Here is an 11,750-nt window from a genome sequence, read left to right on the forward strand (position 1 = left end):
CAAATTATAAGTCTGTATCATGATGTCTGGTGTTTTTGTGTTTGTTGTTTTGTTTTTATTTTGTTTTATTTTGCGAGTTGGTTATTAGACGCTGCTCCGCCGCCCCGGGGATTCTCTGAGGTTTTCATTCTAAAATGAGAAAGTGGAAAACATTCATGCATCAGGAGTGAACATCCCAGCAAATGCACCCCAAAAGTCAGAACATGCAGTGCTCAGAGAAATTCAAAAAAAAGAAAAATCAAAGGACATAATCAAATTCAAAATTGTTTGGAAGGATTTTTTCTCTCTAAATACGATCTATTTATAGATGTGACAAGAATAAAAACGAATAATTTGCACAAATAATTTCAGTAAATTGTTGAGAAAGTTGTGATAACCAAACAGTAGAAAATCAACGTAGTTACTGAAGAAGGGCTAACTTTCGTTTCAAAAAGTAAACCACGACCAAAGGTTTATGGTTGGGTTCCCTCTAGTCCAAGGGTGTTCAACCTGAGGCTCCTGAGCCCATCTCTGTGCTCGATGTCCATCAGAAAAATCAGTAAACCGTGAAAAGTAACGTGGGAAGACATTTTCTGCACAAACACAGCATCTACTACAGAATATTATAGATGTGTGTGAGAAAATCCATGACAAAGAGAGCAATGAACCAGCAACAATTACTTGGTTGCTATAAGTTTGTTTGTTATCAAAGCACAGTCGTTTTATTAATTTTGGACTCAAAGCAGGCTTACAGTGTTTTTCCTGACTTAAAATGCGTCTTTGGGGTGACTGTAGGCACAATGATGAAGGTATAGTTAGAATGTGACTTTAAGTCTAAAGTGCTGTATAAATGTGAGGCAAATCCAGGCAGGCCCTTCGTAATTTCGTATCCTAGCACTGATTTTATTGGATACGTTCCCATGTTAACAAAATGAAAACACCAGTTCCCTGCGGCTCTATTAAGCTGCAGCATTAGAAGAAATCTGCTTTTCCACTAAACTCCATTTAGAAAACCACGAACAGGTCGCGCAACGCCCTCTTGTGACGTCGACGCTGTGGCGAACAGGACGGGATACTGGGAGAGCCGGAAGAGTCGCGCGGATAGATAAGAGGGAGCGCGAGCTGATCCACAAACGCTTCTCCGTCGGAGCCACAGCGGTGACAGGACCATATCCTACCGGAGGAGTTTTAACACTCAATTGCTCGGAGCTAGCTTTGTAGCAAACGGTGAGCATGAACTATTATTTCGGTGGAGCACGTTAACGTGTCCGCGCGAGCCGAAGCGCTTCATCATTCCAGAAGGCATGTTAGCTTTAGCCAGCCAGCTAGCTGGAAACTGGAACAGGAAATGCCACAGCTAGACTGACACAATTTCCAGTTATTTAAGTAATTTATAGTTTTCTTACCGCTCTTGGACATCTAACTTTGATTCGTCGTGTGTCAGGAAGCATTGATGAGGTGTACATCTTATTCCATAGCCTGTGTCCCGGTTCAAACCGTAATTAAAGCCTGAATCACTGACAGTTGTGTCAGTGTTCCCGTTGAGACCATCAGCAGAAACACGCCACATAATTTCATTACCCGTTTTTATGGCAAAACCTCATGTTTGAGTCCTGACAAATGAAGTCTGGCCTACTTTACTGAGGCAAGGAAAACCATTAAGGTCAATGTCACAGAGAGCTTCAGGGAAATTTCCTATGTGGACTGGAATAGTCCACTGTGCCAACTGCTCCCTGTTATCTGCATTTTATTTGCACCACAGTCACACCTAAGTGGACTTTCGTGTCTCAGGCCTGGTCAAGGAGAGTAGCAGCTCGATGTGAGCAGCAGATGGGTGTGGTTGTGTTGTGGGACACTAATCACACATTTGGTGTAGGGACTTGCCAGGTTACAGTTTCCTGGTCCCGATGCCTTCCCTCTGTTCTCTGTGCTGAGATGAATGGAGCCACGTCTCCCGCAGCCTCTGATTGAACACAGATGCTGATTGCCCACATGGTGCTGAGTCAGGAGTGGGGACTGCCACAGAAAGCGTTTGTTCCTAACAGATGCGCGATCACAGGCCGCATGTCATAAGCGAATTTACAGATTGTTAATCGTCCACTTTATATAAGCGTAGACTTGGTGTAGTCGGGTGTCTTGCTTCGTTGTACCAGCAGTCATTAATTTGTATTCAGTCAATGCTGAAATAGAGAAATGCATTTAAGCTTAACATGGATCTTATGTGCAGCTACTTTTACGTAGTTATAAGTAATCAATGCAGCTTTTGTCAGACTAGTTGATGAGTCGATCGATTTGATCATTTCTTAACTCAGAACTTACACAAAACCTCCAAAAACAGCATTGATTGCGTACTTGGGCTTTTCTTTAGTTTGATTTAAATACAAATAATTTTGTGTCATCATTGGATAAAAACAACATAAATTCCACTGTTATGTCTTTTTGGGTAAAGACAGAAAAATTGAATTGCAGAGCAAACATACTGTTCAAGTTCCAAAGAAAAGCAAGTTTATAAGAATTTTTGTTTGTTTTACTGCTTTTCAGTTGTTGCTTGGTGGTTTGTTTCAGTTACTCTGACAAGAAAATTTGGCACATCCACCAACTTAAATTAAATATCCTTATGGAATTATGGAAAGGGCATTTACCTGAATTTACAGCTAAGTGATAAAAGAATTTGATTGAATCAGATGAAAAGTAATTGTCAAGTAAAATGACAACATGTATGGTAAAGGCCACCGTCCTAATTTATTACTAACATTTATTCACAAGTCCAACTTAAGCTCATGTGAGGATCCAGATTTCTGGATTCGCCACATCAAGCTCTTTTGACGTTAGCGTATTTTCAATGTAAAAGTAAAAAAGCTTAAATCCCAAACCTTTTACTGCAGAAAGGTGTTAGAAAATACTTACAAGTTATAAATTTACTTTCTGCAGAGCATGCAGAGATAAATGTGCATCAGTGATGCCCTGCAGACTGATATCTGCATATCTGATAATAAGGTGGTGTATGCTGGCACTGAGCTTTTGTGGAATAGGTTTTGCGCTCCTTAATAGAACTAATGTTCTCTGGAAGAAAAGTGGGGGAAACAATAATAAAATGGTAATACTGAAATAATACTCTAGTTGTGCCTCAGAATGTCAGTGGGCTCAGATGCGACTGAAATGTTGATCTGTATATTTTTAAGTTTCGTTGTTTCCTGAACTTTAGCCATCAGGTCGCTTCAAATTTGAGCCTGTCCTCAGACGCCTCTACCTCTTCAACTTGTGTAAAATATTTGTCTTTAATTTATTTCAGTGTGTGTGGCATACGGTTCACAAACATGTGGAAGGCAGCAGCTGGACAGTCAGTCAATGTGTCTGTAGACGATGGAGGCGACGACTGGGAGACTGACCCCGACTTTGAGGTACCTGTATCTTCTCCTGTTTCTAGTTCCTCTTGGTTCACTTAAATAAAATCTTATTTTTCTCACTACTGTTCTTGGCTTTGACATTATTACTCTGTTTTTAAAAAAACTAGAATGATGTGTCTGAGAAGGAGCAGCGTTGGGGAGCCAAGACGGTGGCTGGCTCAGGCCATCAGGAGCACATAGAGTAAGGATGCGAATGTTTTAGGTTTTTTTCCTTCTTTTGGGAGTAAATGCACTGTGGGAAATCTACAAATTGTGTCCTAACCGTGTTGTCTTTGGTGTAGTATACACCGTCTGCGTGAGACTGTTTCTACGGAGCATACCAACCTGAAGCAGAAGGAGTTGGAGAACATGCCCAAAGCCTCGCATGGCTATGGAGGAAAATTTGGAGTGCAGCAAGATCGAATGGACAAGGTGAGGGAGGCAGTAAGACCTGTGCAGTCGATCAAAGACACACAAATTCTGTTTGTTGTCGTTTTGTTTTTCTTCTTATAGATTGAATGAGATGAACTATCCTTTACAGTTTGTATTGTAGGAACTTGTCTGTGAATCATTGAAGACATTTGAAATTGCTTTTCATTGTAAAGAGTAGGGATCAGTGTTCCCCAACTGCAAATTCTAATAGGTCTTGCTTAAAATTGTGCATAAATGGAAAACAAAGATGGCAAATTCTACTGCAGGGAATGACCCTACCTGTTGCACAACAGGTCTGTCTGCTTTCACATGACATCCAAAGATTATTATTCTTGTTAAGGGTTTAAGGGTTGATGCTCGCCACAGACCAATTCTAATATAAGCACGTCTGGCAAGGTGAGGGAGTGTGCTGTAGTCTGAGGCTGCAGAGCTTTTTCACTTTACAACTCCAACTTGACAAAATTGTAGAATTTGATGAAAAGATGAAAACCACGTGTAGTTGCAGTCAATGAAAATATGGAAACAATTTCCTAGTAGTCTGACTGATTTGTTAAAATAAATGTAACACATTGTTTGTGTGCACAGCTGTACTGCAGTGTTAATGTTTTATTTTGTTTCTTTGTTTGGAGGGTTGAAACTAGTAGTTCCTGTAGTTGTGGTTTTTCATGTAGCTGAAACCAGCCAGCTTGCTACGTGCTTTTGCAGGTGTGTGTCTGCGTGCGTGTGTGCGCGCTAAGTCAGTAGTTAGTGTTCCACAGTCGATACACCTCCTGCTGGCTGTGCCTAGTTTTCCTTCTATTTTCATGTTTTTTGCCATCTTTCATTAGCGTTGTCAGTCTTCTGCTTTATGCAGCATTTTAAATATCTACATGCATTTGCGTCTTTGTGCCTTGACAGTCTGCTGTTGGACACGACTACCAGAGCAAACTGTCCAAGCACTGCTCCCAGGTTGACACCTCTAAGGGCTTTGGGGGGAAGTTTGGAGTGCAGGCTGACCGTGTTGACCAGGTATTTCCTCTCGCCGACCTCATTCGAACAGTAGCACAACACTTTCTTAGACACTTTTTATTAGTAATGTTCCTGCTGTGTAAAATGAAGCCCCGCCCCCAACACCTTCTTTTTACAAAAATGAAATGATGCATTGTATTGTATGTGTCATGTTTTGTTTTTAAGTTTGCTAAAGAACGTATCTCCTCCACATCAAGAGTAATGGCTCTACTGCACAGCAGTGTTCATGCACATTAGGCTGGAAGTAAAACTACAGACCTAAGGTTTCAGAAGGAAGCATGCTGTGTCACAAAACCTTCTCCATAAATGACAAAAACGAAGATTTGAGTTTAATCAGCCATGGCAGCCTTATTTGCATGTCATTTACACAACTTCGACAACATTGCACGCTACGAATGCAAACCTTTTAAATGCGTCTAATCAGTAGAATAACTGCTTTGCTTCTTCCTGTCTCCTTCCAGTCAGCTGTTGGGTTTGAGTATGCTGGAAAGACGGAGAAGCACGCGTCACAGAAAGGTGATGTCCTTATTTGTTATGTCTTTGCAAAACTGCTGGTTTTGACTTCTTTAGATATGCAAAAGTGTCCTGGACATGGAACTAAGGCTTTACTCAGTGGACACATTAGTAATAGATTAGATGGATAAAAAAGAAAAAATCAGGTTAAAGCTAGAATTTGAGACATAATAATGGCGTTTTTGTTAGACCCAGTGTGCTGGGATAGAGTCAAAACAAACTACAGTTACAGACTGCAGTGATCCTGCTACTCAGGAAGGCTTCGTGGCCCTCAGTGCTGAGGCTGCTTACCCAGGCTGTCAACCTTTGTTGCTCTCATTCCCTCAACAGTGCTTTGAACCACAGTCCTAAATATCTGCCCAATTCCATTGCTTCCTTATTGCTGTCCCTTGTTGCTACAGTAGGTGTACATAAGATGTACATGGCCCTCAATGAGTAATTAAAAAAGCATGATATGATTGTGTGATAATCTTGTTAGTTTGTCTTTACTGTTGTGATTCTGTCTTAGCTGTTGAGTCATCCCATGAAATGTCAGTGTTTAGCCACCTGAGCTTGTCAGAATTGGTCTGATTTTTGCAAAATAACTTGAGTAGATTCAATGAATGCATTTCAGCATGCAGGAACGATCTACGCGAAGGGTTCAGCACTAATGAGCAGAGCATATTCAAGCTCTGCTTAAATTTATTTATTTTTTAAAAAGCAACTAAATCAATTCTACACCAACTCTCTCTCTGAAGCCAAAATCTTGTTTTTGTTTCTAATATTTTATTTTTTTATATTCAAATTCAAAGGTGCCAAATTTCAGCCCACCTTCCCATGTACTTGAAGTCTGTAATATGACTGTTTCATTAAATAGACTCCAGTTATTGTTAAAGTCAATATCTCAGCTGATTCTGCAGAGATCAAGTGGAAACTTTTCCAAATTTTAAGTTTTATAAAGTTTTTATTTTTTGAATGGAATGACCCAGAGGCTAGCACCCGGAAGTGTCAATAGGGAGTTTGGAATTGGGCTGCTCCACGATCACTGCTCCCATGCTGCTTCACCCTGATCTCTGAACCTTGCCCCTTCCCTCCTCCTTGCTCTGCTATGTAGACTACACCACAGGGTTTGGGGGGCGATACGGAGTGCAGGCTGATCGAGTCGACCAGAGTGCCGTGGGCTTCGATTACCAAGGCAAAACCGAGAAACACGAGTCCCAGAAAGGTTTGTCGAGGTTTCCTGCCGTATGGCATTCTCATTAATCTGCAGAAAGATGGCAAAAGTGAAGACAGACAGACACTAGAGCTGTAATTGCGCAGCAGCCTGCAGGTCCTGGCAGATCATGTTTGTTTTTGCTTTTCTTCATTCCATCATTCCTCAGCCTGCTTATTTGAGATTGCACAACAATAACTTAACTGCTTTGAGCTGCATGTTTGTTTTGTTTTTTTGCCCTGGATCAAAATGCATTCTAATTAAAGACTATAAGTTATCTTACATGGTGTTTTGTACATACGATGTTTTCATTCCATGGCTCCAGTTTATTTTTTTTTATTTTTTGGGGCTGGGAGGCTGTTTCAATTTGGACTGCTGTTTTTGTTCAACACCTTACCATCCATCAGGTAGTCAGCATCTGTAGGGGGGTTTTGTTTTTTTGTCTACATTCTCAATAAGCACATTTCCACTTGACACAGAAGACAACATCATACGTTGAATAAACTAAACGTACTTGATGCATAAGCAAAATGAGTTTTTCTGTCTGAACTTTGTTTTCTCCTCTCCCCTGGGCCTTTGGCAGATTATGCCAAGGGCTTTGGAGGCAAGTTCGGCGTTGAGATGGACAAGGTGGACAAGAGTGCCGTGGGCTTCGAGTATCAAGGCAAAACAGAGAGGCACGAATCCCAGAAAGGTAACAGCAGTCGGCACTCGCTGTGAACATTTTATTTTCTTAAAAAAAAAAAGAAGCTCTTATTTTGATCACGGTTGAAGCGCGTGCAAACAAACTGATGGCAGATTATTTTACTGTCACAAGTGGTGTTGGTCAGATTACAAACAAACGTTTAACCCAACAGTCACACAGGCCTCAAACTTGTTTTGTAATTTTGGCTGAAAAAAAAGGTCATTAATTTGAATTTTGGGGTCAGAACGGTGGAGCATGTGACGCACAGATGGTGACATCTATGCAGAGCTGATTCTTCACACAGGGGAGTTACTGTCTCTGACTTTAATTATTTATTATATAATTTGTGACTGAAGTTTGAAGGGTGTAATAATAGGATGAGTTTTGTTATTATAAAAAAATCACATACTAGTTGTTGTTGTGTGCAGTGACCTTGTTTTCACTGCTTTGATTCCTTGTTACCGTGAAAGAACGAGCGACAGAGTAAACAGCTTTTGTTTGCTTTCAGCTCGTGCTGTTAAACTCGCGCTGCTGATGTGTTATTAGTAGCTTTGTGTCCAGAGGGTCTCAGTAGGTCACACCCTCATGTCTGTCCTGACTTGTCTGTAATTTTGCAGTTTCAGCACAGCAGCTGTGTGTAGCTGCTTGCTTGTCACGCCTCATTGGCCAACAGCAGATAAGACTCGTATCAAATGCATAAACGACCTCCACAATGCCCCGACTGTAACCTACGTTTGGGTATAAATCAGTCAGGCGTTTTAAAGCATCATTGTTGGAATAGGTGGGCAGCAGACAGTTTAATACCGCTCACTGTAATTCCTGTTTGGAACGAATGATGTGCAACATGCAGCTGCCTCCGCTGTTAGGATTGAATGAGTAAACGTTAAATAATGTTTAAATATAAAGTTTGTCAAACAAACTAGTGTCACACTGATGGAAGTGACTAAAGCACTTTCTCTGCTGTAGCTTGTAAATGGTGCAGTGTTGTTTTTTTTAAAAGTAGCATTACAAGATTATTGTCATTAAACATTTTATCTTAGACACCTGCGTCTGTGTGTCATGTTTCCCTGCAGACTATGTGAAGGGCTTTGGGGGCAAATTCGGTGTGCAGACTGACAGACAGGACAAATCGGCTCTGGGATGGGACCACCAGGAGAAACTGCAGCTCCACGAGTCCCAGAAAGGTACTGGTGCCGAGTTGGTTTCTGTGTTTGAGCGTGACACTCGCACGGATGCACTGCTGATATGAAATAATTAAGGGTTTATTAAAATGGCCACCTTTACAAGTTTGAGTTTGGCACAAATCAACCATGAAACCAAACTTCCTCCTCGGCCGTGTACTCGATCTCAGATGTGGTTTTGTTGTGGCTCCAGTGCGGTGTTTAAAAAGTTGCCAACTTCCTCAACTAGCATGCAAAAATGGCCCAGAAAGCGGAAACGAAACCCACAGCTCAGATTTATATTTGCATGTCGGGTCTTTAAGCTGATGCTGTGTTCAGGACATTACAAGCATGTAAATGAATCTAAACTAAAAGGCATTCACACAGTGAGTTCTATGCAGAGCCACTTCTAGATGGTCAGAGAAGTTGGCCTGTCAATCAGATTTTCATGCAGCAAATGAATGGGAGCAGTTCAAACATTACTCTTATGTCTGCTCTCATACTTTCATTTCTTTGATGGGAAGTGGGTCCTTATCCTAAACTGAAAGATTCCAATCAATCACATGCTGTGTTCTGTTTCTGTGGGGCCTATTCCTCCTTTACCTCCTCACCCTAACCTTCGTTCGATTCTTTCTTCTCTTCCTTCCTTCTCCTTGTGTCCTGGTTCTTATTCTCCTTTACTCCTCCTTTCTCTTCTTAACTACTTCTTTCCTTCTCTTCCTCCTACTCTTTGTTCCTTTCCTCCTTCATTTTTATCCTTTCCTCTTCCACCTTCCTTTGTCCTTCTCAACATCTTCCTCCCATCATCTCCTTCCACTTCTCGCTTATTCTCTTCCTCTTCCCATCTGTTACTTGGATGGATCATCATACATGGTTCCTATCTTAAACTATAGTTTTCATATCCTTAATAATCCCTGGCTACAAATTTGTCGAGGTGCTTTTACCATTTCTGCAGCTTTTGGTAGCAGACGTCATGTTACTCAGTTTTCAAAGTCATTTCAGTTCACAAATATTCCTTTCTCCTAAAACTGAGGAAATATTAATGTGCAGAGGAGACATTACTGAAGACGAAGGTAACGAAGGAGCAGACCAGCTGAAGAGGAAAAGCCTCTTCATAGTTGTAAAAACCATTCGCAGTGAATCCGAACATTGAGTGCTGAGCGAACGGGCAAGAACACGAAGGCCTTTTCTTTGTCGTTCTGTTAGCACGCAGCCTGGTGGGTGCATCATTGTCGCTATATGTGTCTTTTACATGTATTCGGTGTGTATTTTGTAATATGTGTGTGATGTTTGTCTGTCCGTATATGTGTATATATTGTGTTGCAGACTATAAGCGTGGGTTTGGAGGGAAGTATGGGGTAGAGGTGGAGAGGCAGGACCAGTGTGCCCTGGGCTATGAGCACAAGGAGAACCTGGCCAAGCACGAGTCCCAAAAAGGCACAGATACTTTCCTGAGCACGTCACCCAACCCCACCCTCCCTTTTACAAACCTCCTCCTGATCCTTCCCTTCCTATGAAAAGTCCTCCCTCTTAGCTTCTTTGGCTGGCTCTGACAGAAGCCCCTCCCACTCCCACAGTGACACGCCCACCTGTGCAGCACTGACTGAGACTTTTAGTTTACTGTCATCAATCCTATTGTAAGGCCATGGAGGGGCAGAGGAATCTATCAGACTGTTATAACAAACAAATGTAGGCAGTAGTGCAGGTGAGTGAGAAGATGCAGTGTTACGCGTTCAAGACAGCCGTGAACGGGCACCGGCACGCCAGCCCCAGAGGCCTGTACTGCAAAGTGATTTACTTTCAATTTTATCTGATCTCCTTGATATAGTGATCCCAAAGTGGCGCCTAGGACTAACAATCACTTAAAGTGAGTCTACTGGTCACCAGCTGGTTTATTAGACACATCTTGCCAGAATCAGTTGGGGCCTCTTGTAAATGGTTCTTATAAAGCGCTTTACCTTCAGAATTGCTTTGATTGTCAGATTTGCCAGCTGCCCTTTACGTGAATCTCCTGATAATAGTTGCTCCATTGGAGTCTTGTGACCTCACTCTAACAGCACCCTGAACTGTTGATACACGCCATGATGCATTCCTCTGGCCTCAAAGTATTTCTGCCCAGAATTGCTGCTCAGTGGACTTTTCATTTTGTTTTTGGACCACATCTCTAAACTCTCGAGATGGATGTACAGGGAAATCCCAGGAGATGAGCAGTAGAGCAGGGCGATAAGACCAAAAATATTTATCATGATATACATTTGAAAATTTGCGATAACAATGTAATTGACACTAGACAAAATACTTTACGCCATGTGCGTATGAAAACAAAGGCACCTGCGCATGCGCGTTTTACCCATATTCTATCGCGATATCTCATTTTGTTATCGTTGTCCAACATTATACCGGTATTACCGTGAACGGTATGATATGGCCCAGCCCTAATGAGCAGTTTCTGAAATATTTGAGCACCAAAAAGCCATGCTGGTGCCAGACAGGCACATTTGAACCACGTTCAAAGTCATGTAAATAGTCTTCCCCATTGCGATGCTCTGTTAGGACTCTAGCTTGTCTACATGCCTTAAAGCATTTAGTGTGTGATTGGCTGATTCGATATGAACAGGTGTACCTAATAAAGTTGTTTTTGTTTTTTAGCACCAACTAGTCTTGCATTAGAAAGCATACCAACAATTTAACAACAAAGCCTGTCAGTTGAGCAGAAAACACAACTGTAAATTCATATCCAATCCTCCAGTGTCTTCAGACCTTTGTGTGTGAATGCTCTTTGTAGTGAGGCATTAGAAAACAGTGAGTCTCAAACTACTTGACTCAAGTTGATAACCGCCTCTATGTGGCAGCTAAGCCTCATCGCTGATGTTGGGGTGGCTGTAGCCTGATAATAAATGCATATACTGAGTATGTTGAACTTTGTAGTACAGGCCTCAGGTCTTAGTGGTGCTGCTGGTCGCCTGCCTGGATCCTCTCCATTAGACGCCCAAAGAGTTTTCACAATATGAATCCTTTCCATCAAGTCTGCACTGCTCAGGTGCCCCCGGCCTATTATTATTATTTATTTTTATTTTTACATAACAGGAAAGCACTTGAATGACAGTTTGTTTGAGCTTGTGCTACCAGCTGCAAACTGCCTTCACTTTGGATGAAGTGATATCAGTCACTACATGGACGATACGCTGTCATAGATGCTGGTTTATACAGAAAATGTAGTGCGCTTATTTTTGGCATTTATAAATTCAATTTATGCAGTAAGTATATCTATAACCCAGTGTGACACATTAATAATTCAGCATTATGAATACAGACAGTAGTTTCCCAGTAGGCTGTGTGGTAGAGCAGGGCGATATGACCAAAAATATTTATCACGATATACATTTGAAAATTTG

At 41.6% G+C, this 11,750-nt stretch overlaps 1 protein-coding gene across 3 annotated transcripts in view; it reads left to right on the forward strand.

Annotated features, from left to right (window-relative positions):
• The first annotated feature begins 1,013 nt into the window (after window positions 1-1,013).
• The window catches only part of cttn (cortactin), a 16,241-nt gene continuing 5,504 nt past the window's right edge, over window positions 1,014-11,750 (forward strand). The window contains exons 1-10 of one of the 3 annotated variants that reach the window (XM_013914483.1): window positions 1,015-1,206; window positions 3,272-3,380; window positions 3,494-3,567; window positions 3,668-3,797; window positions 4,695-4,805; window positions 5,267-5,321; window positions 6,412-6,522; window positions 7,094-7,204; window positions 8,269-8,379; window positions 9,682-9,792. In XM_013914483.1, the coding sequence (XP_013769937.1) occupies window positions 3,297-3,380; window positions 3,494-3,567; window positions 3,668-3,797; window positions 4,695-4,805; window positions 5,267-5,321; window positions 6,412-6,522; window positions 7,094-7,204; window positions 8,269-8,379; window positions 9,682-9,792 (898 nt within the window). In that variant the 5' untranslated portion in view covers window positions 1,015-1,206; window positions 3,272-3,296. Of the gene's footprint in view, window positions 1,207-3,271; window positions 3,381-3,493; window positions 3,568-3,667; window positions 3,798-4,694; window positions 4,806-5,266; window positions 5,322-6,411; window positions 6,523-7,093; window positions 7,205-8,268; window positions 8,380-9,681; window positions 9,793-11,750 lie in introns of all 3 variants that reach the window. The other 2 variants (XM_013914485.1, XM_013914484.1) reach the window with 2 other exon arrangements.

Source organism: Pundamilia nyererei, unplaced genomic scaffold (assembly GCF_000239375.1).
Source record: "Pundamilia nyererei isolate P.nyererei 1_Seehausen unplaced genomic scaffold, PunNye1.0 scaffold00200, whole genome shotgun sequence".
NCBI classification, from domain to species: Eukaryota; Metazoa; Chordata; class Actinopteri; order Cichliformes; family Cichlidae; genus Pundamilia; species Pundamilia nyererei.